This window comes from Paramisgurnus dabryanus, chromosome 18 (genome assembly GCF_030506205.2).
Source record: "Paramisgurnus dabryanus chromosome 18, PD_genome_1.1, whole genome shotgun sequence".
Classification (NCBI taxonomy): Eukaryota; Metazoa; Chordata; class Actinopteri; order Cypriniformes; family Cobitidae; genus Paramisgurnus; species Paramisgurnus dabryanus.
In genome coordinates this window covers 2,938,548-2,964,029 of record NC_133354.1, presented here as the reverse complement: position 1 = coordinate 2,964,029, position 25,482 = coordinate 2,938,548, and the positions used below count along the sequence as shown (strand labels likewise).

The window sequence follows — 25,482 nt, the reverse complement described above, 5'->3', positions numbered from 1 at the left end:
ATCACCAGTAACACACACGGCGGCAGGCAGCCAAAGGTTACACCGTGACCACGCGTGCAGCGGTGGATTCAACGATAACCCGTGCCTGTCTCTGTGTGGTTTTTTTATTATAGCTCGCATGATATCGCGTAAACGAATAGCAGGAGGATCGCTTAGTGGGTCAGGTGTGCGATTTGGACTCGGTATCTGATGTAGGCTGGGTTTTGAGTCTCACCCCTCCGCTCCACCGCTGGCCTTGTATCATTCGTTACTCGACGCCCGAGGCGCTGGTCGCGGGTATGGACGCCCTGTGGATGCTGTCGGTGCTGCTGGTTTTCTCGGTTCTGCTCTTGACCAGCAGCACGTTCGTCTTCTATTTCAAAAAGTTTTTTTACGTGGCGTACATGATGGCTTTGGCCGTTATAGCCATACCGATGTGCATTCTAAAATGCGGCGGGAGGGACATTGAAAATATGAGGTAAGATGTCAACAACAAATTATTAAACTGTTTAACGTTTTCTTTTCTTTGTCATCCATTAAATGTAATCCGCTGCATGTTTCAATGTAAGTGGTTATAAAATCCTGCATAAGAATGTGTTATCAAGTTTGTTTTTTTATTGAGACACATGATGATAACGTTATACAAATGCATCTCACAGTTAACTCTATTTATTGTTTATTTGTTATTTGCACACAAGCGGTTTTTACCCACACTTAACCATTTGTGAACCGAAATGCATTTACCGTAATCTTCTGACAGATGTTTGGATCACGATTCTTTTAGTCAGCTCGCTTACTTCAGTTCCGCGAGCGCACGCGCACAGGCCTCTGTCTGTACCTCACGTTTCACTTACGATTAAAGCAGATGAATAAATCAAGCCATATATAAGCCATAGCTATATGAAGTGAAAATGTACCCGTTTTGCTCGGGCAGAGTCATAAAGCGCGTGCTAAGTTAGCTGGTTTAGCGTCTCGTGCGTTAAACACAGGGTTCCCGTGTTTATTATTTCTAATTATCTAATGTAGCGCACGCAGTCTTATTTTAAACGTCAACGCGAATTTTTGGTTACGAGATTCATATTTATAAATGACTTTTAACCCTGTTTTTAAGACATGATGGACCGGCCCAGCGGGTGCAGGGTTAATTTAGTTCCTGATCGATGATGCGAGATTAAAATCAACAGTCGCGCGCGTTGACAACTGATCGATGGAATTGCTGATCACGCGCCACTGGAATCGATGTTTGCGCCGAAAATCACTTTAAACCTTCTATGACGTTCTGGAATGTAACGACCAGTGTGACGTCACTTGGGTTCTGTAACGCGTGGAATGTAAACAAAGTCACTCACATCTCGTATAAAGCAGGAATTTTATGAATTTTTATTTACCTGTTTTAAGTCATGACGATATGTTTATGATTTAAACAGGTTACAGTTTAACCCCCACACACAGGTTTGTTGTGAAAGGTACTTCTTTGACCTCTTTTGCAGGGTTTACAGTCAATTGGCTTATCTTAAGACAGGACTATGCCTTAAATTAGGATATTTAAGTCATTTTTAAAAAAATGCCTTAGAAAGAAAACATTTTTACGATATAAAATTAGAGTATTACCAGTCTCTATATGCAAATGATATTAAAATATTTTGGTCTACTAAACAAAAGGCAAGATAATATACAAGCACAGAAACAAATGTTATTTTAAACTGTGACCGTGCCCATGATGAGATGGTGCCCCAATTTAATGACATTTTATAAAATGCATTAATTTATCATAAATTAATTAAATATGTAACTAATGTGAGATGTCACAATCACATTTATTAAAACAGCTTATGATGAAATTAAAATTCTAAGACATGGTTTTTAAAAATGTTCATCTGCACAACATGCAAGCTGGCTGGAAAGCTTACATCTGGCATATCTTTTGTTGCAAAAAAAGGAAGGTCATATAATCAGACCATACAGATATATAGATGACGGTATTGTCTCATCACGTGGTTCGCTGTGGATGAAGGCCATTATATAACCAAAACTCAATATACCGCTTAGCCCTTATTGTAGGGTGTGACCTTTATTGCATGTGTTTTTATTGCACATTGAAACGCTTGTATGTTTATGACGATGATAGAGCTGAACTTTTATTAAGCATGGTTTTACTACGGTTAAAACCAGTTTTGCCACTAGTAACCAATACGCTGAAAAACCATGGTTATTTATAGGTAAGGTAAGGGTGTATAATCATAATCCATGTATGAAGCAGTTGTGCTAGTGAGGTTCACCATCAAGGCAAATGTTTTGCAATGGTATTGAATACAATTGGGAGAAGGTAGACTTTTTCCGTGTGTATTGCCACAGACAGAATCTTCTTTGTGTATTGTGTATTGTGTCATGACCTGCTATGAAAAGCAGCCTTGTGGTGTGGTGGCACACACTAATACCGTCCATGTGATATAAAAATTTAAAGCTGATAGTGCACACAAGTTCCTGTCAGCCTCAATCCCAATGTAGTATTGTTTTAAAATAGCATTGAAAGTTGCTATTTTTCCAAGTTCGGCCTTGTCTGGGCATTACAGTTTGATCATTCACACATAGGCTACAATGATCACATTGATGAGCAGAAAATGAAAGCATTCTGGCTACGAGAAACATACAAGCTAACAACTCATTTTTTAGTTATTGTTTCTCAACCTAATATTGTACAGCTATTTAGTAATTCAAGTTATCAGTGCAGATTCACAGATGAATCTGTCCAGGTAAGCAGGTTTGATCATAAACTGGCTTTGGTTTTAATGTAAGGGTGCGAGGTTAACCGGTATTTAAGTCTGGGACTGAATAAGCTAATGCATCATGGTTGGTAAGTGTAGGTTTACTTACTATACCCATACCACTATATCAAGTGTTATTGTGTTGTTATATGTCCAGGTACATACTATGTAGGGTTAATACTGGAATGTAATCATGCCAAATATATTATATAACTTATGCAAGCTTAATGGGTTAAGTGTTTGGTTATGGTTATTTGCCAATTTTTTTAGGTTGACCTGACACCCATATTAACCAACCAATAGAACACATGATGTGGAGTACAACGAGTGGTGTCGTGTTTCATCAGCCTTTTACTTTTAAGGTTATCTAGATTTAGAGCAGTGTTTCCCAACCTTATGTGCTGTTTTATGTTCACACAGAATCGCCAGCTGTACCAGCTTATAGGCAATCTGTCATTTTATTACTGCATTTAGTTTGATGTTGGTTGGTTAGGTTTAGGGCTGCACAATATATCATTTCAAAAATGCCTGCATCTGGAAGTGTCACATTGCACAACGTACATAGCATTTTTTTTTTAAAGAAACACTATTTTGGACCTCTTTGCAAGTGGTACACTATATAAAACAATTTAGACGGCAGAAGGAAATCACAGATGTCTCTGTTAGAAATCAGTGAGCTATACAAAAAATGCGAGGCAGAAGATAATTTCTCTTAAACTGAGCTTTTATAAGTCATCTGGTGAAGTCATTCAGTATTTCTCATGTCGTAGAAAAACAAAACATTGCAATGATAGTTTTTCCCAATAACGTGCAGGCGTAGTTGGCTGGGACATCTGATGGGATGAAAACAGGGCAGAACTTTGTATTGAGGTGTGAATTGAGTAACAGTGCTGTTGCAAAAATCCAACTCTGTGTGAAATATTTTTATTACGTGCACATACAGATACAGATATATACAGATACACATTTTTTCTTTCATTTAATTCATGGGTTCGCTTTAACATGTAATGGATTGGGTAACAAGATGAAGCATATTTGGCATGCTCTCCAAGGGGAGGGCTCAGAATATTAGCCGAACTAAGAGCACATGTTTAAGTTTCCAAGTGATATAGTTGGGTCCCCAGTGCTTCTATCAACCTAAAAAATTTTGAATAAGAACATCCCAGTAACTTAGTTTTGGTAAACCATTTTCTGAAAGCATGTGAAAAAATAGGTAATTGAAATTGGGCTCCCCTTGTGATGTCAGAAGAGGATAATACCACCTTCTATAAGCATTGAGGGACCCCCATAAAACACAAAAAAATAAATTAGGTGGTCTCCTGTTTTTCATAAATTTAAAATTATCATGCTGCACTGCCACTTGTTTTTGCACATTAACCTTAAAGTGTTGTCTTACAAACATCTCTCTCTGTCTCCAGTATGCTTATCTTGCTCTTCACGTTTGACAACACAACACCACTGATTCTTTCCAAATATTTGTCAATCTGGCCCGAATTGTGCATGAACAGTTTTCGATCTTAAAGCATGCGAATGACAGATAATGATGGGTTTTGATGACTCCCTTTAGTTGTGCTGTTGTGCAACTTTCAATGTGTTTTGCTTGCGTTGCACCTCATGTTTAGAATACTGATAATGTGGTTAAAGGTCCTGCTGATACTGTATCAGTATCTTTTAATATCTTTTGTCTGTCATGTGTCATTCAACACCACACAGTAAACTTCATTTTTACTGCTGATGCACAATATATCAAAATTGCATGTTGCAGTGGTTTGCAGTAACTTGTTTTTATTACTTCAAAGTTACACATCGACATCACAATAGGTAAATCATCAAAACGAAAGACCCGCCTCTCCCCTCATTCGATTGGACAATTGAAAAACATGTATGACGTTGGACGCTTTTCCGCTTGGTGCACTTCTGTAAAAACGCATGGGTCAGGAGGCGGCCAAAACAGGAGGCGTTTGGCATGGATAAACATTGCGCATAACGCTCACTGCCCATTTAAAAATGAAGAAGGCGCCTGCCACTGCCATAAACGTGTTCTGTGTGATTGGCCCCTTACTTCTTTTTTTTTTTTTTTCGCGAGCATACCCGCTAGAGCTGCACGATTCTGTATAAAATGAGAATCATGATTCTTTTGCTTAAAATAAAGATCACAATTCTCAAAAACTTTTTAGTTGAAAAATTTACAACCCCTAAACATTAGGTCAACATTAGTTTTTACAGGTGCAAAGAAGATCATTTTTAAATTTAGTTAATGTTAATTGTAGAGTGATTATGTGTTCAGTTACGACTCAACTTGTATACTTAAATGTTCTGATTTCCTTGTATGAATTCAATATTTGGCTTGATGGCTACATCTGGTGGAAATTTTGGGTCTATAGCCCACTTAATAATCCCCTTACTAATAAAAATGCTGATGTGTCAAATACTTATTTCCCCCCGCTGTATACTTCTGTATCTGTTTGAAACCTGAAGAGGTTTGGTTACTTTCGCAGGGTTATCCGCTTCATGGTTCGACATGTGAAGTATTTCCTGGGTCTGCGTTTTGAAGTCAGTGGTTGGCAGCATCTACAGACGGATGGGCCTTATGTCATCATCTCCAACCACCAATCATCGCTTGACGTGCTAGGTGAACAAATACACACAAACACACACATCTGCTGCTGTCTAGAGCCATAAATCAACCCTGTTTCAGTATTACTGATACAAGCACCATATACCTATAAATTCTTGAAAAGGGTCACGATCTGTCAGGCATAAAACTGGGGAACAAATCTGAGCAAGTCCTAGTTAAATGTTCTGATGAAACCGATCTGGCTGCTTAGCAAACTCGACCTATCGGACAACACGCCCAGACCCGCTTAAATTCTTCTCCTTCCTACTTACACACCCAGACATCACATGATTGATCGCATCATCTGCAGGCATGATGGAGGTTCTGCCAGACCGCTGTACCACGATTGCTAAGAAGGAGCTGATGTGGGCGGGGACAGTGGGCATGATCTGTTGGCTGGGAGGAATCGTCTTCATTAACCGCAAAAAGACCAGCGACGCCAAGAACGTCATGTGTGATGCCGCTAACAAGGTCCTGGCTGACAAGGTCTGTCTTTATGAAGAGAACACTACATATTTTTTATAAAAGGGTTAATTTCAAAATAAATTTGCCAATTTCTTGCATAAAAGTCAAACATTTTTGGTTGTATTTTATTTTGAAAGAATATTTGGGGGGGGTAATTGCAAAATTGTCAATGTGGTGTAACTAGTATTTTTCTAAATTAAAATATAAATATATTCATAAAAAATGTGGAATAAAATATAATCATCTAGTTTAGTGTAATATGATTTTTTTACATAAATTTTTACATAATTTGTCAAAGATTATTAAGAAAACAGGGCTGTTTTCAGCATATGTTAGGACAAATATTACAAAACGCATAAAAAATTACATTTAGAAGTAACTAATAAAATAAAATATTTTAAAATTATTATTATTATTATTTTTTTTTTTTTTTCGATGATTACATTTACATGCCATCAAGGTGGATAAAATATTTAATATTTCTCATACTTTGGCGCAATTAGCGGTTACACCATTTGACATTTTAAGGTCCATTCAGCCTTAGCTTTAATAAAAATAGTGCAAGTAAAAATTTTTATTGCATTAAATTAACATAAATACATTGTGCATTAAAATAAACCTGGTGCATGCTTTTAAAACAAGTTTAAAAAAAAAAAAATTTCAACTTGATTCATGCAAGTTGTTTACATCCTGACCACTAGATAGCATTTCTCTTATCTCTGACCTTAAACCGTCACAGGAAGTACTAGCAATTTTTTGCTAAGGCTTGCATATGGTGGTGTGTTCTCAATGACAAGTTTCCTAATATTATATCCTATTATATACCTAAAATAGGAATATAAGCCATGTACAGCATGGCACTGTATTGCAACATACTGCATCTCAACCCATATATTGTGATGTGTATGATATTGTGAGGTTCTTGCCGATACACAGCCCTAGTTTAAATGGATGATACAAATGTAAAGCTGTATAGCGTATCGAATATCACATTATTCAGAAAGTTATCGCACATCACATTTTTTAATCAGTATCATGTTCCTCTTTTATGTTACTATTAATGTTTTAACCACTCTTTGTGTCCCCTCAAGCCCCTTAAGAAACGTAAACCTAATTTAAACATAAAATTTGTAAAGAATATAGAAACATGAACATTAGTGCAATTTTTAGTCTTTCAATAATCTTGTGTTGTGTTACATTAACCTTTTTTTTTTTTTACTCCAGATCCGCTTGTGGGTGTTTCCTGAAGGCACACGCAATCAAAAGGGTGACCTGTTGCCCTTTAAAAAGGGAGCGTTTCATCTGGCGATACAGGCACAGGTGAGCGGAATACATTTAACCAAATTTATTGGTTCCCAAAGCAAGACGCAGATGGATTTTGTTTCTGAATGGTGTGTTGCATCATTAAAGCTGCAGTTTGTAATGCTGCATGCATGCTCCGATCAGAATTTTTGCAGTCGATACTAGGGCTGGGCAAAAAAATTGATTTTCCGATTAATCGTTTTTTAAAACGTGGTCTAATAAAAATCGATTCTCAAAGAGCAGAATACATTTTTTTTTCTTTCATATTTATTTACACAAACATTGAACGTAAGATTAAAGTTAATCTAATTACTAGTCTTCTTCAACATTAGTGTTGTGGCTTTTAATTTTTTTATTAATTACCCACTTGTAAACTTCTGTTCACTGTTCTATTTTATTAATATAGTATTTGTATTAAATCTATATTCAGTGAGTTGAATCGAGTATAAAAACCTACCCGAGAACCAGAATCGAAAATTAAATAGAGAATCGGAATCGAATCGATTTGATAGCTTGTGAATCGAAATCGAATCGATCTGGAACATCTGAATCGATACCCATTCATAAAAAATGTGGACATGAGCAACGGGTTATAAAAATGCTCGCACTGTTTAAAAATGCTCTCTAACTGCAGCCGCATTCAGGATCTCTATGATGCCAAAGGTAAACAGAAACATCGGTTCATGAGATCGGCACATTTAGCGAGTACCGATCGAGTCATTTAATGTCGTTATCGGCTGATACCGATCTAGTGCACATCCCTAGTGCACACCAAGCCTTATTTTTCAACTTGCACGAATATGCGTTTAATGCCTAGCGTACACCAAAGGATTTTCACAGTCCCAGACTAAAGACCGGCAGTCTTTAGGAATCTAACTGGAGTCTCGGCGCGCTCCCGTAGTCTCGATTGTTAACTGTGAGGCGATAATCTGCAGTCGGTGACCCGATTTATGCCAGTCTTTCTTTAGTCTTTCATATCAAACATGTTTGATATTATCGCAAGTCCCAGCGTAGTCTCATGACGTAAAACAATCAACAACCAATAAACTCGTTCTCCGGAAACAGGAAGCCATCAGTCACAACAAAGAAACATGTCGACGGACGTGGAAACACAACGAGCGCGAAGTAGGCGAAAATGGACCGTGGATAAAGAGGAGCGCATTGATGAGCGGTGGGCAGAGCAGCCGTGTCTTTTTGGTGTAAACTGCCATTCATACCACGACAGAGTGGAAAAAGAAAAAAAGTGGAGCGATATTGCCTGTATGTGTTAACATGCTAACTCTACCACTCTATTGAATGGCATAACGTGCTAATGTTTTCTGGTATGTGCTTACATTCTTCACACCGCAAGCGTGAGCAACGCGTAAGCGGCGCGTGTTTTTTTCGGCGCCCATGTTAACAAGTTAAAGCACAAGCACGTACACCGCACGCGTGCGGTCATCCATGTGACGCCATAAATGTCATAAATGTGTGTTTCAAACAGTCATGACTTTGAGCAATGTAAAAGAAAGCAATGAAATATTTAAAAACATCAGAAGACTGCGCTGTCATTCACTCTCTGCCCAGCAAATGAGTCCTCATATAGCTTAATACTGCTCAGAGAAACAGATAACGTACATCTATAAATCTAAATCTTATGCTTCAACTGTTGACGGGAAACACGATCGACTGCTTCATGCTGTCAATCACTGAGTAATTTTTTTTATTTTATCTTAAAACATAAGAGAAACAGATTTAATAATGTGCCAAGGGCTTTTTATGTCTATAATTGTGTATTGTGTCTATATCTGTCATTCAACGAACCAGAACAGCACGAAAACAATGTGGGTTAAACAAATCACAGCTATATAAATTACACTGACCGTCAAAAACCGTCTTGAAGAGGTTTTGCTCATTAATGCATATAAAATAAAGTAATGTGAACTTGAGATTTTTATATTACAGTTTTTCTCAGTCGCTTTGGTACATTTCTCCAATCATACTCACAATTTGCAAAACAGTAAGTGCATTTCTCAAAACAATCCGGACAAGTAGCAAAACACCATGGATAACCTGCAAAAGCCAGTCTCTTACTCAAAATTCATCTCTCAAATATCTGTGTCAATGAACATGTCATTGCCATCAGAATGACAAGTCATTGTGTCATTGTGCATGGATAAGACAGTCAAATTGTTTAGTCACTTTGTCAATATAACAGTTTACTCTGAAGTGATGTTCTGATGTAAACTATCGCTAAAGTTTTGACGACAAGTATTGTAAATTGTAATTTACACCTTAGTGTAAGTTATGTGGGAGTTTGATTGCAAGAGACTAAACAAAATTTACATTTACGCTTTTACTGTTTGTACTGTAATTCATTGACAAACCATGTCATTGCCATACAGAAAGGAAAAGCACTGCATAGCCCAAAGAAAAAAGTAGAAATGTGAACATTGAACAATATCTTTAGGGAAACTGTACATGCAGTGCTGTCTTACACTGAAGTCTTCCTATACCTCCTGACCCAGCAAACATGTTTGGCTAACAAGGCTAAATTTGGGCTGCCAGTGAAAGTCTAATAGACATCTAACCATAGCCAAAAAATAGACAATACAAATACTTTTAGATGCTTTTTTGCTGTGCACAAGTGACACAATGATGTGAGAAATGAACAAGTACTTTAGAGAATTTCAATTCTGATCTGAGAATTGTACCAAAGCAACTGAGAAAAACTGTAAACTGCACAGTATGCGCTGCAAACGCAGCTGGTGTGAAAGCACAATGGACACGTGCATACATTTTTGTTAAATCACTGCTGAGCATGATGATAAAAAGCTAAAATAATCTTGTTGTAGTCTTGTAAATAGTGTCACTACGAGATTCAGTGTTTGTAAAATCTTTAGTCTGAGACTAAAAACTGTGAACCCAAGTCTTTAGATGTGAGCTGATAATCTTATAAAGTCTTTTCTAAATCTTTTCAAAGTCTTTAGGTGTACACAAAGCTAATGATGAATAGCGTGTGTTTTTGCGGCAGTCGCACCAGCCAATTCGCATGGCCCCCGCGCGAGTTCGCGTCGAGTTCGCGTCGAGTTCGCGTCGAGTTCGCGTCGAGTTCGCGTCGAGTTCGCGTCGAGTTCGCGTCGAGTTCGCGTCGAGTTCGCGTCGAGTTCGCGTCGAGTTCGCGTCGAGTTCGCGTCGAGTTCGCGTCGAGTTCGCGTCGAGTTCGCGTCGAGTTCGCGTCGAGTTCGCGTCGAGTTCGCGTCGAGTTCGCGTCGAGTTCGCGTCGAGTTCGCGTCGAGTTCGCGTCGAGTTCGCGTCGAGTTCGCGTCGAGTTCGCGTCGAGTTCGCGTCGAGTTCGCGTCGAGTTCATATAGTAACCTTATTAAAGAACCTAATAAAATATGAAAATATATATTCCCAAATATTTAAAGGGACAGTAAGTAGGGTTTTAAGTGTTTTATTGATCAAAATCAATGTTTTTATTCATAAATATGTTCTCGTTGGTGTCAAATGACCTCTGCCAATGATCTGACTTTTCTTTGTAAGCTTAGATTTTGTGTCGAGTTCGCGTCGGCTACCATAGTTGCAACACGCATTTGAAAAAATGAGGCGCTAGAGAGCACTGTTCATTTGAATTAGGGATGCTTAACGATTAATTGTGATTAATCTATAGCAGAATAAAAGTTTTTGTTTACATCATATATGTGTGTGAACTGTGTATAATAACTTTGTATAAATAAATGTACACACATGCATGTATATGTTTTAGAAATGTTTACGTGTATATACATTTGTATATTTATGTATAATTTATATTATATATAAATATAAAAACTTAATATATAAATTTTTTTTCTTAAAATTATACATGCATGTGTGCATATATATATATATATATATATATATATATATATATATATATATATATATATATATATACACACACACACATATTTATTATACACAGTTTTCAACAACTGTAAAAATGTAAAACAAAAACTTTTATTCTGCTATAGATTAATTGCGATTAATCGATAAGCATCCCTAATTTGAATGCAAAATTCAATTTCACCAATAGATGGGGGTAAATCCTACTTATTGTCCCTTTAATATAGGGGGATTGCACGTAACATACCAAGGTTTTTATTTTGTTTTTAATGACTCGCCCCAACCTGCCCCGCAAATAATGTAACAATTTCTGTACCCAACCCGACCCACTATCACTAGTGTGTACGTCCCATAAGTCTTGCTTCTCTGTCGCCATCTGTGTTTGAAACATAATATCGCATGTTACTTTACTTACATACCTCAATACATTTCCTGCAAAATCTGACATAGCAGCTCAAATTATAAATCATTATTTAAAGCTTACTATTGTTAATCATGGTAAGATAAGGAGACAGCTTTAAACCCTGATTCTTTATGTACTTGCTCAATAACTAATTTTGTGCATTTGTTAAAGTTACAGATTGTAGATTTACATGAGATCTTGCTTACATTTCAAAACATTCTTGATGAGATAAGAACTTCCTTCACCCCTGACACATGACCAGATCTGAGCCGCTGTCACAACCTCAGCAAACGTGCATTCAAAGGTCCTTCATTAACCTTTGAAACCTGTGTGTCAGCTCAGAGTTCACATCTCGTGTTGTGTTATTGCTTTTCTGATCAACAGAGGGAGCTCTTGTTTCTTTTTACTGTTTGTAGTGCAACAGACACTTTCACCCGTATGCATTTGATCTACATGAATCTTAATTCCCAAAAGCCACATGAAACGGTTTCCTGCAATGTGTTTTCCTTGCTTCAGGATAGTTAATAAAGTTGTGAATCAAGCCGGGCCACCCAGAGAATTAAACAAATTACATTGCTGGATTAGGTCTGATTGTATTTGAGGCACGCAGAAGCTTTTGGGTGGTTAACAACTTCCTGTTTTTATATTGTTGTTTATAGATGTTATTTATTAGTGATCACCATTGTCTCAGTCAATATACATCTTGTGTGTAAAGATTTTTAGATGAAAGTGTTGACAGAGCAGTTTTATAATGCGGAGGCTTGACCCAGGGCTGTCTGGTATATCGAGCTTTGGTAATGTGTCAGTATTTTTCCCAGCGGGATACGGGATGAGACAATACTGTCTATATCAGTATGGTCTTATATGAGCCACCTTTGCAACAGAAGCTAGAAGCCAGAAATTGTACATTGAGATCATGCATAAGCTTTTCAACAAGCACGCATGTTGAAAAAAGGAGGAAAACCAATGAATAATTGTATTTGCATTAACTACCAACAATTTAGAATGCTGTTAAATATATTCATTTTTATTTCATGTTAATGAATGCATTAACGAATGTTAATGAATGAGATCTTGTTGTAAAGTGTCACCAATAAATCTTACTCAACATAAAGTCAACATGAGACAGATTAGAGTCATGCAGCAAAACCCCATGGGTGCTATAGATTTGTATGTAAGAGGTTTGGAATTAGCAGATGGATTGAATTAGAAATGTTGCCGAGTTGCAACACGCGACAAGTTATTTCGGGGGAAACAGGGCTGTGTGGTAAGCAAAATATTATAAAATTCAATTTTAAAAATGTAAGTCACATGTTTATGATGGTGCATGTTGATATTTAGACTGATATCATTACGCAATGGTTTTAAAATGCCAATGCAAAAAATCATAATCAGATTATCAGACAGACATCACTTCATCTACAGCAAAATAATACAGGTTCTTGATGTTTCTTGATAGTTAAGGTAAAAGCAGTGTATATGTGTAGTATACACACACTATGTGGATTTGAAGCGAAAGTATTTGATAAACGTATAGTACGTACCGAGAGCATTCAGTCAATAGCATTATCTCCGTTTTGACGGAGGTGGCGTTTAACAGCTTTTGCATTTAAGCTCTTTACAAGGTTTTTTTAACACATTAAAGGGACATTCCACTTTTTTTAAATATAAAAATTTCCAGCTCCCCTAGAGTTAAATATTTGATTTTTATCGTGTTGTTATCCATTCAATCGGTCTCTGGGTATGGCGCTACCACTTTTAGCTTAGCACAATCCATTGAATCTGATTAGACCATTAGCATCGAGTTAAAAAATACTATACTCTCCTTCTGGCGTAATAATCAAGGACTTTGCCGATGTAACATGGCTGCAGGAGGTGTCGTGATATTACGCACTGCCCAAAAATAGTCCCCTGCTATTGAAAGTTACTAAGGGGACTATTTTCGGCTGCTGCGTGATATCATTGCGCCTCCTGCAGCTGTGTTACAGCAGCAAAGTCCTTGATTATTATGCCAGAATGAAAGTATAGTCCTAACCATATCTGTCTAGAAAATTGCAGATTTTAATTTTCTGTCGGTCTTAGTACACGATGTAACTACAAAAGAGTCAAGTTTTAAATAGGAAAAATAAAAAAACTCTTTGATTATTTTTTTAGGGTGATGCTAATGGTCTAATCAGATTCAATGGATTGTTCTAAGCTATGCTAAAAGTGCTAGCGCCAGACCCAGAGATCAGCTAAATGGATTCCAAAATGGTAAAAATCTAATTTTTAAGTCTAGGGGAGCTGGAAAATGAGCATATTTTCAAAAAAGTGAAGTGTCCCTTTAACCAAATTCTTTGCATAACTATAAAACTGATAAAAGCCCATTGTAACACTAAAATACTATTGACAAACTATATATTGTTAGAAAACTCCAAGAATGTAATTTTCATATTTCATCATCATTTGACAAAAATAATGAGATGGTGAGAGAAATGTTCTAAAATGTAATGAGGGCCCACTTTTATTACATATTTATAACACTAATATCCGGTTATAAATCTTAAAATATCTTGACAACCTATATATCATTGGAAAGCTTTTCAGATTTCAATTTTTTTGTAATAATAATAATGCAGTAGGGGTGTGACGAGACGAGACGAAACACAAGATTGGGTTCACGAGAACGAGACGAGACGATATTTTTACACTTTAAGAAACCCTCAACGATAAAATAAATGAATAAGAAACTGAAATCACATTATTTGTTAAATGTTTTAACTAATCAACGACTGGCCCTAACAATTATTTTGCTAACTGATAATGAAGTAATTTGTTATTTTGGGGTAATAAAAATAGACCCAAGTGAGCAGTAGCATTTAAAATTGCATAATAACGAAGATGCAATTGGTTCAAATAAAGTATTAAAACCAAGTTACATTATTAAACAACATTAACAAACACATTACATTTGTGCCCTATAAATAAAAAACATTATGTATGTATTATAACAAATGCCTGCAGGGGGCGATAAAGGACTCGTCTCGCGGACGCTCTCTTCACTTTCACTTTAGACAAAGAGAAACGTTTATTTTTAGTCAAACAATGTTTAAATCCATATTAATATTAAAGCTCCCAAACGAACCCAAACAAAAACGCAAACGCGGTAAAAGACAAATATAATGCATGCACTGTAAAAGGTTCAAACAGAAAGCTGCATCCTTCGGAGGTCGCATATGCAGGCTGCATACGTCATCAAGGTTTATTTCAGATCATTAACTGAGCATTACATTTGCAAGTCGTGAGCATATTACAACAATTTGTGATTAACTAAATAATTAGTAAACTTTAATTATTAACTATAATTGTTAATAGTCTCTAATAAGACAGTGATGAAGTAAATGCAGTTTAAAAATGTGACCTCCGAAGGATGCAGTCTTTTATTTGAGAAACGGCCAGCACCTCCACAACAAATCTCGCGAGACACATGTAATCTCGCAAGATCTCGTCGCACGAGATCTCGTCACACGAGATCTCGTCACACTCCTATAATGCAGTGTCAGTAATTTATTAATTTGTGCCAATGGGATGCAGCAAACCAATGACACCTAGTGGCCTTTGTTGGTAAAACCACTCAAAGTGTGACAAAAAACACATTTAGTGTCAAAAAAATCAAAACTAATTGAGATTTTTTAATTTTTTAACATTTGGGCATTTTTGTAGAGTTCTTTTATATAAACTTATATACTTCATGGAATTATTTTTATGTATTAAAATAAACATATTAAACTTAAGTTATTTTAAATTTATTATTAAAGAGACACTCCACTTTTTTAGAAAATATGCTCATTTTCTAAGCTCCCCTAGAGTTAAACATTTGATTTTTACTGTTTTGGAATCCATTCAGCTGATCTATGGGTCTGGTGCTACCACTTTTAGCATAGCTTAGCACAATCCATTGAATCTGATTACACCATTAGCATCGTGCTTAAAAATAACCAAAGAGTTTCTATATTTTTCCTATTTAAAACTTGACTCTTCTGTAGTTGCATTGTGTACTAAGACTAGGGATGGGAATTGATAAGAATTTAACGATTCCGATTCCATTATCGATGTTGCTTATCGATCCGATTCCTTATCGATTCTCTTATCAATTCTCATTGGGTGAGGGAATAAGCACAAATTTGCATGTTTGTATTAACTCGCTTTAATATCTGTTCAGAAGACACAGAACAGAGTATACACAAATTATGTGTAGCAACATCAAAACCAACTTAAAAGTAGGTGAGCTACTTCTTAAAGTAAAGTCCAGGGACCTATAGCCTAGGGCAGTGTTTCTCAACCAGTAAATGTGTGATCGGACTAGGAATTAATTAAACTGAACTAGACTGACATAAAACATGCCACTTTTGGTCATGCATGCATTTGTTATTTTCTTTTAAAGACATGATGCTGGACAAAATACAGCAAATTAACCTACCGAAATGCAGAGACATCTACTGTGGCAAACGGATGCAAACCCTTTACCACAAACTTAGTCACTGCTCGGCAGAGGTGGACACTACTTGAGTATTTTAGTTTCATTTTCCAAGCATCTGTGTTGTCTTGGGGAAAAAATTACTTTACTAAAAATGTTCACTAAAGCATAGAATCATACTGTGTATTTATATTGCATATAAAAATTGATTGAATACATAATTACATAAAAATTGTGTACTTTTACTTTTCTTGAGTAAAAGTACTTTTTACTTAAGTAAAAGTAAAAAACATTACTAGATTTTTAATGTACTTTAATATTAAATATAAACCAAAAACTTGAAATTATGAAATGTGGTGGAGTTAAAATTATGATAATATGCTTTGGAATGTATGTTTTCAAAAAAATACAAAAACACTGATAAAATACAAATACTTGAAAATGTACTTTTAAGTAGAAATACTTAAGTAGTGTCCGCCTCTACTGCTCTGTGAAATGTGTTTATCCTCGCCTCGGTCATTTAGTTCCTCCCTGCCTCTGTAAACTGAGTAGCTGGAGGTGCACGAGAGATACTTTCTGCAGCCTCTGAGCCAGTGTGAGAGCCAGTCAGACTCAATATGATGGACAATGACAACGGAGATTATCCGTATAGTAAAAGTTTACATAATGAAATGGCGCTCACATTAACATTAACACATTACCTTCTGCATTAATAACAGATGACGTCCCGTTAGCTCCGCTGGTGTTTGACTCGCTGCTGTTATTGTGTAATAGTGTGTCAAACACGCGACAGTCCTGCAACCTCCTGCAACGCGACCGTATTGACGTATGTTCGCGTGAAATATAAGTTATTGATTCAACTGTTTCAGTGTTTCGCGAAGCCTCGCTCTGCCCACCACTAAATATAACCAAACTTTGGATCGTTCTGCCTCGATGCAATGTTTGCTGCGTTCTAAACCAAAACAACACAGCGTGTATGTGACGTCATGACACATTTGCAACGAGCGCGAGCGGAACCGATAAGCGGAATCGTTAAGCAGGCATGCTTACGATTCGAAGGAATCGATTCACTGGGAACCGGTTCTTAAGTAGAACCGGTTCTCGATTCCCATCCCTAACTAAGACTGACGGAAAATTAAAAGTTGTGATTTTCTAGGCAGATATACTTTCATTCTGGCCTAATAATCAGGGACTTTGCTGCCGTCCCATTGGGTACAGCAGGCGCAATGATATATTGCAGCGCACGAAAATAAAAACTTAGTGCCTGTCACATTGAAAGTTACCTAGCTGGGGACTATTTTCTGGCACTACGTAATAATGAATTATGGTAAGCTATGCTGAAAGTGGTACTGCCAGACCCAAGGTTTAACTCTAGGGGAGCTGGAAAGTAAGCCAATTTTTTTTTTAAAGTGGAGTGTTCCTTTAACAACTAAAGACACTTCAGTGAAAAAATGTAGTGTTCCCTTTCGAGGAACTCGAGCTGCGTCGCCATAGCAACGCTTTGGGGAACGCCTCGGCGTGACTAATCTGAAGCACGTGTAAAACATAATCAATAATTTGATGATTGGATACTGACCGTGATGCCGTGCAGACCAGGGGTATAAGGAGGCATCCCACACAAACACACTCGCTTTTAGTGCCTCAGCAAGTGACTACGTGTATGTTTGCATAAATCTGAAGTGTGTTTAAGAAGTTCAAGTATGTGTATCTCCCTGTCAGCGCGATATCACAGACAAGGATACACATGTATATGTGTCTTCGAGCGCAGCACGCACAGTTGGCTTTTGAGGAAACTGGCTGTGTGCACTGTGAGCATTCCCGTGCACGTGTTGCGCTCCAGCTTCGCGCTTAGAGAAGGATATCTCAGGCTCGCGCCCTCACGGATCCGGTCCCGCTTCTGTCGAGGCAGAGCGGTGACTGCACTCATGCGTGCAGGCGGCGGTATCCCCGCCTACACCCGTGACATCTGTCTCTCGCTCTCTAGGAAGCTTGGGTTCGCGGCTGCGATCCCGCTTCTCAGTGGCGGTTGCACTCGTGGGAGTCGCCATATGATTTCGCGCAGGCGGCGGTATCTCCGCCTGCACGTGAAGTCCCTCTCTCTCACTCGCCGGATCGGGAAGGCGCCCTGCGTGAGAGCCATATATTTTCAGCTGTCTTTCTCCGGAGAGATGGATCATCTTCATAATCCGCCTACTGTTTAAGGCTAAACGTGCAGTTTCCATGTGAAGCCTCCTCTTTTTACAGTATGAAGGTATTATATATACATACGTTTTTACACCTGTATGTGTAGGCTATGTATGTATATCTGCCTGTCACAGCCTGCATGAGCTGTTTGTCATTGTTTGATGAGTCAAACAGTGATTTTGTGTCTATGCTGTGTGTTGCTTGTACAGCTGTGCACAGCATTTATTCTCCTGATCGGCCGCTGGTGCGCCATAATTCAGATAATGATTTTGTGTGTTACGATTCGAGATCCTCATCCGCTGAGGCGGGTGACGTCTTCGCTCGTGGCACTCACTTTCTTATTGAAGCAAAGCAGCTCACACCTCATTTATGGTGCCTGCTTCCCTTTGGTGCGTAGTACGACAGGCAGCCCCCATTAACCTTCACCTGCATACAGCTGGCTCCAGTAGTGGAGCATGGCTACATTCTTGTGCAGGAGGCTGTAGAACCTCCACATGAGAAATGACAGCTTACAGCCTTTACTTTAATGTTCCAAAAGTAGGGGAATCGTTCAGTGATGCGGCTCAGTTCTATGCTGTTACTGAAACCGATTGTGATGCAATCAGATCCGAGGACTGATTCCTTACATTAGAGCTCATGTCTCCATTCAACATGGGGGGGGGGGGTTTCCCCTCTCGCATGATCAAAGTCGCGCATCGTTGTTTGCGTGCTCTGGTAACAGGAAGAAAGCCATGGCTTCTGTCCCAAGGTCCTGTGTTGGGTGCGCGTTGTCGATGTGTGGCGCTGACAACAGACGCATCCCTCACAGGTTGTTGCGATTATGGAAAGCCAAAAGGATCAAAATCGCATCATCGGATATGGCACTGAAATTGCCTTGGAAATATGGTGGTATGGGTTGGACTCCCATTTCCGTCCAGACCTGATGAGCCATCATGTGCTTGTCCAGATAGACATCACATCAGTGGTTGATTAATAAATTATTAAGGAGATCTGCTATCAAAGTCACGCATCGTTGCCTGCGTGCTCTGGTGGTGTGGAGAAAACCTTGGTTTCCATCCTAAGGCCTGTTTTTGGGTGCGTGCTACTGGTGTGTGACACTGACACCAGAACGCACTCCCCACAGGTTGGAGTACAGTATGGAAGGCCGAGAGGTCCAAAATCACTACATTATTGATTTTGGGATAATGGCACTGTGGTCTCTGGACAAACTGTGCTCGTTGACGACAATTTAGATCCCAGGCCACTTGGATATGGCAGATGCCCTGTATGGCAACACCCATTGCTAGGGAGTTGAGACTCCGGCCAAATGTGGTGAACCCCATTTGGAGAGGATTTGGACGCGCAGAGGTGGATCTGTTTGCGTCTCAGGACCGCACACACTGCCCAATGTGGCTTTCTCTTTTCCCCAATCTCTCTGCCACAGAAGTTCTGGAGGAAGCTTGCCAGAGGTATGGCCTGTCAGTTTGGCCTCTGAGGGGGCCAGGCTCGTAGGCTCAGGTCTCCCAACTGAGGTTGTGGAGACCATACTTTACTCCTGACAAACCCAGTTAACTGCCCTGTTTATGTGGTGCTGAGGTTTCTGTAGGAGCAATTCCCTGCTGGTTTAACTCCTTCCACTCTTAAGGTTTAGGTGGCAGCAGTCTCTGCCTACCATACTCCTTTGGAAGGATGTCATGTTCCCAACTGAGGTTGTGGAGACCATATGATTACTCCAGAGCTCCCCCAGGAGCTTAGGCACTAAGTGGAGAAACTTCACCTCATGGTGTTCAGCTCACCTGACAGACCCAGTCAACTGCCCTGTTTATGTGGTACTGAGGTTTCTGCAGGAGCAATTCTCTGCTGGCTTACTTCCTTCTACTCTTAAGGCTTAGGTGGCAGCAGTTTCTGCCTACCATACTCCTTTGGAAGGATTTCATGCTCCCAACTGAGGTTGTGGAGACCATATGATTACTCCAGAGCTCCATCAGGAGCTTAGGCCCCATGTGGAGAAACTTAACGTCATGGTGTTCAGCTCACCTGACAGACCCAGTCAACTGCCCTGTTTATGTGGTACTGAGGTTTCTGCTGGAGCAATTAGCTGCTGGCTTAATTCCTTCCACTCTTAAGGCTTAGATGGCAGCAGTTTCTGCCTCTACCATACTCCTTCTAGAAGGACCTCATATCTCATCTGGACAACCCTCAAGAGAGCTTTATGCCCTTAAGTGGAGAATATTTCACCTATTGGTGTTTAACTCCTCTTACAAACCCAGTCAACTGCCCTGTTTATGTGGTACTGAGGTTTCTGCAGCAGCAATCCTCTGCTGGCTTAACTCCTTCCACCCTTAAGGTCTAGGTGGCAGCAGTCTCTGCCTACCATGCTCCTTTGTAAGGACCTCATGCTCCCGAATGAGGTTGTGGGAACCAGATGATTACTTCAGAGCTCCCTCAAAGAGGAAGCTTATGCCCTAAAGTAGAGAAATTTCACCTTTCGGTGCTCAGCTCAACTGACAGACCCAGTCAACTGCCCCTTGACGTGGTACTGAGGTTTCTGCAGGAGCAATTCTCTGCTGGGTTAACTCCTTCCACCCTAAGGTTTAGGTGGCAGCAGTCTCTGCCTACCATACTCCTTTGGAAGAATGTCATGCTACCAACTGAGGTTGTGGAGACCATATCATTACTCCACCTTTAAGGTATAGGTGGCAGCAGTTTCTGCCTACCATACACTTCTGGACTCTCTGAGGGCAGTCTACATACCACGCCACCTGAATGTGGCAGATGCCCCTTCGAGACAAAAGATATCTCCGATAGGAGTGGAGACTTCATCTAGATGTGGTGAACCACATCTGGAAAAGGTTTGGACGCGCAGAGGTAGATCTGTTTGCATCCCAGGACACCACACTTTACCCACTGTGGTTTTCCATGGTACAGGCATGGCCGAGGCTACGTCTGTATGCCTTTCCCCCCTGGTTGTGTTTGTCCTTCCACGGGGAAACTTTATTCCCTTAAGTGGGAAATTTTCACCTCTTGGTGTTCAGCTCATCTGACAGACCCAGTTTACTGCCCTGTCGACGTAGTTCTGAGGTTTCTGCAGGAGCGTTCTCTGATGAGTTTACTCCTTCCACCATTAAGGTTTAACGGCAGCAGTTTCTGCCTACCATACTCATGTGGAAGGCTCATCAGTGGGTAGACACCCATAAGTGGCTCTATTACTTATTTAAAGCGAGTGGGGGACCTTCAGGCCCTGTCGGTATCCCCGACATGTCTTGACTTTGCACCTGGGATGGCTAAGGCTTTTCTACACCCAAGGCCAGGTTATGTTCCCAAGGTGCTGAACAATGTGCCGAGGCCCATTGTTCTGCAGGCCCTTTGTCCTCCCCCATTCAGGAGTGCGGACCAGGAAAAGCTAAATTTGGTGTGTCCTGTGTGAGCACTGGATACATATGTTTACAGGACTGCTCAGTGGAGGAGTCCAAGCAGTTATTTGTGTGCTTTGGTTCACCCAGAAAAGGTTTACCGGTGACCAAGCAGACTTTGAGCAGATGGATAGTGGATGCTATCTCACTGGATTATGAACATCAGGGTATACACTCACCCGTCGCTGTGAGTGCCCACTCTACTCGGGGTATGGCTGCCCCTAAGGCCTTAGGGTCAGGCGTTTCGCTCCAGGACGTATGTGATGCGGCCGGTTGATTTTCATCGCTCACCTTCGTCAGATTTATAATTTAGACCTAGACCCCTCTTTAGGGTCCCAGGTTCTTTGCCTTGACTGTGTTCAGTTATACACGCTACAGGCATTTGGTAGTATGGAAGCGTGGGCATCTCGTTCCCCAAAGCGTTGCTATGGCGACGCAGCTCGAGTTCCTCGAAAGGGAACGTCTCAGGTTACGTATGTAACCCTGGTTCCCTGAGAAGGGAACGAGACGCTGCGTCTCCATGCCATACTCCCTGCATCCCTGCAGGCACTTGCTTCGGCACTTGGAAGCGAGTGTGTTTGTGTGGGATGCCTCCTTATACCCCTGGTCTGCACGGCATCACGGTCAGTATCCAATCATCAAATTATTGATTATGTTTTACACGTGCTTCAGATTAGTCACGCCGAGGCGTTCCCCAAAGCGTTGCTATGGCGACGCAGCGTCTCGTTCGCTTCTCAGGGAACCAGGGTTACATACGTAACCTGAGACGTTCTTTTTGAAAAGAAACCAAGATTAGTCTTTTAGACCAAAGAATGCCAGAGTTGATTTGATATTGAGATGATTTGCCATATTTTAATTTGAAGCTGCACATCACATTTTTACCCCCTCCCACACACTCAAAAGGGGGGACATTTAGGGGTTAAACATCTTCACATCTTTTTATTTCTTCACATCTGTCAATGGTAATGAATAGTTAACACACATTGTCTCATCTGTTCAGCTGTGTTCTCATGAGAACTGATTGCTCCTCTAAATCTATTATTAGCTGCTCACAGAGGGAAACTGTACGTGTGTGTGTGATTTATGTGTGTATGAGTCTGTTTATAATCTCTGCTGAATTATTGCTTCATTTCACATTGACCTCCCTCCCTCACAGGTTCCTATCATACCCATTGTGTTCTCCTCCTACAACAACTTCTACAAACGAAAAGAGAAAGAGTTTAATTCAGGTGAGTCCTTTTTTGCCAGTTGGTTAAAGTTGCATTGTCAAAAATGGCACGTGCATCACACGTGCCTACCTTCTTGTGTTACATACCTGTATTTTACATGTAAGAGGTTTTATAAGCTACAATTTCTCTCCTTTCCAACAGGAACCATCACTCTGAAGATCCTACCGAAGATTGAGACGAAAGGATTGACGGCAGATGATGTGACATCACTCACCGACCAATCGTACGGCATCATGCGTTCAGCATTTTTGGAGATCTCCGGTAAAACCCCTCAGAGCAACGGGCCGTCCAGTCACTGAGCTCGAGCTCCTTCATTCAGCCTGAATACAAAGAAGGCTACGTCATCATGGTGGCGACGGTAACCATGACAACCAGGCGCTTTGGTATCTACGGCGTCCTCATGAAGCAGGAATACATGTGCATACACAGACAAATTACATACGTACACATTCACGTGAATACACAGCAGATTTTATCTTAGCCTAGATTTGATCTCCCATCGGACAACAGGGGGCGCTGAGATGTGGAAAGCGTTTTTTGGGCAAACCTGGCGTGACTCTGGCGTTTCGCGTGTCTCTGGTCGCTGTTGGGATTGATCTGCTATCGTTGGCGACAGGTCGAGTTTGGAGTGACACCCTGAGAACATCGTGGATGTGTGTTTGATCTGCATGCTTTCTCTGTTTCTCTGTCCTTCTTTCACAGATCATCTACAGCGACCGACTCTGTTCGTTATATTCTTGCGTTTTGGGAAATCGGTGACAAACGCCTGTTTTATTTAGTTTGCCTTTAACAGCCCAGCTCATAGGAGATGGCCCTTTAGTGTTTCAATTAATTAAGTTGATTTAAAGGTTATTGACCAAAATCTGAATTCAAAACCTTAACCCGCTTCGTGCGTGGTCACTTAAACAAAGGAAATCCCAGGTTGCTCGCTTTTGTCAAATATTACGTTTGTTCGTCCTCAAAAGTGTCGAAAGGTTAACAAGTGCAGCTTCTTCCTGTGCCATGTGTCCAAAGTGTCTCAGCTATCATCGGCTGTGCAGTATCTGACTGTTGTTTAAACACTAGTGATTGTTTAAATAGAAATGCGTTCAAGTTGCTTTGTTTATTCAGTATATGTCTGTTTTGTTTGCGTTAAAGCTACGACATGTTTTTTTATTCTTAAATGCTTATTTAACCACACCTAAATTGTTCACAAGGGAACCATTATTATAATGAGTGATCTACTAAGTATTATCTAACATGTTATCTAGAGTAGCGTTTATTTTTTAAAACTTTCAATCTAAAGAATGCGCTGTAAAAAATATGCAAAAACATTTTTGTTTCAACTACGATATTTTCACCTTAAAAATCAACTTTTCTTTGTTGCATACAATGTTCGGATCAAACAACTACTAAAAACGAAATCGAACTGAATAAGATATAATGCAAATTGCGAGCTCTTTAAAATGTTTTGTCGTGGTGGTGTCACTTATACCATCTCCAAAAATTACCCACAATTCCAGATAAAGTTGGGTTTTCTGCTTCTGTCTCTAGATGGCATGAGCCGGTCTTATACCTGGTAGGGATGCTTAACGATTAATCGCGATTAATCGTTAGCAGAATAAAAGTTTTTGTTTACATCACATATGTGTGTAAACTGTGTATAACAAATATGTATATATATAAATATGAACACATTCATGTATAATTTTAAGAAAAACAAATGTATATATTAAATATTTATATTTATATATAATATAAATTATACTTAAATATACAAATGTATATACACATGTAAACATTTCTAAAACATATACATGCATGTGTGTACATTTATTTATACAAAGTTATTATACACAGTTCACACACATATATGATGTAAACAAAAACTTTTATTCTGCTAACGATTAATCGCGATTAATCGTTAAGCATCCCTGTCTTAGATCAGTACTGTACCGTACCGAAATATACTTGCGTTTAATCTAATAAACCCATTTACTAAAGTTTCAGCTCTTAGAGAGCATAACCGAATGTAGGAAATACTTTTATATATTGTACCTACTGATAATTAGATTATTTAAAAATATTGATGATTTAATGATTATTTAACACATATTTATTAAGCCAAACTGTATTAAAAACACATGGTTATGCATTGATCAAAATTTATAACCACATTCACACATTTATAATTGAGTTCCTATGTGTAATGTTTGATGATGTAATTTGTATTATTTGATAAGAATATATAACATCCATAATTCAATATGTACGACTTAATATTCGAGGGCTGAATTGTACATATGCAGTATGTAATAATTTGCTCCTCGAGCTAAAAACATCACAACTAGATTTGAATAATGTGTATTGGGCTATAGTTTTATAAGCCTTTCTTTCTTATTCTCAGTCTAACTTTTGCCCTGCTGAACACGCCAACTGTATAAGAAGAAATATACCTAAAAATTGTGTATGAAAAATGTAGTTGTTGTATGATTTCCACCAAAGCTATTAAGGATAAAGAACAAATGAAGCTTTTAAATGATTTCTGATTTTAATTTCTGATACTGTCGGACGTTTTACGGGCAGGCAGCGTTATGTGCTAAACGTGTTTGGGTGCCGACCTGACGCACAGCTGTGAGCCCATTGTAAATCTGTAAAGTCATGAGATGATAGTTATATATCAGATGTTGATGTGCTAGAATCTGGATACGATCCGTGTAATGAACATCTTGGAAAAAGTAAATAAAATCATCTGTTTTTCCTATAGAAATGTTAAGGTTTGATCTGTCTCTCCATCTCGCTGTCTATTTTTGTGTGTTTTAAAGCAATGTACCAATTCCGTTT

General features: G+C 39.2%; 1 protein-coding gene across 1 annotated transcript; it reads left to right on the top strand.

Moving 5' to 3' along the window:
• On the top strand, positions 1 to 25,408 carry agpat2 (1-acylglycerol-3-phosphate O-acyltransferase 2 (lysophosphatidic acid acyltransferase, beta)). The gene is made up of 6 exons (XM_065243908.2): positions 1 to 457; positions 5,243 to 5,376; positions 5,672 to 5,847; positions 7,051 to 7,146; positions 22,587 to 22,659; positions 22,801 to 25,408. Exons 1-6 carry the CDS (start codon positions 279 to 281, stop codon positions 22,956 to 22,958), a joined length of 816 nt encoding a protein of 271 aa, XP_065099980.1. The 5' UTR covers positions 1 to 278; the 3' UTR covers positions 22,959 to 25,408.
• The last annotated feature ends 74 nt before the right edge of the window (positions 25,409 to 25,482 follow it).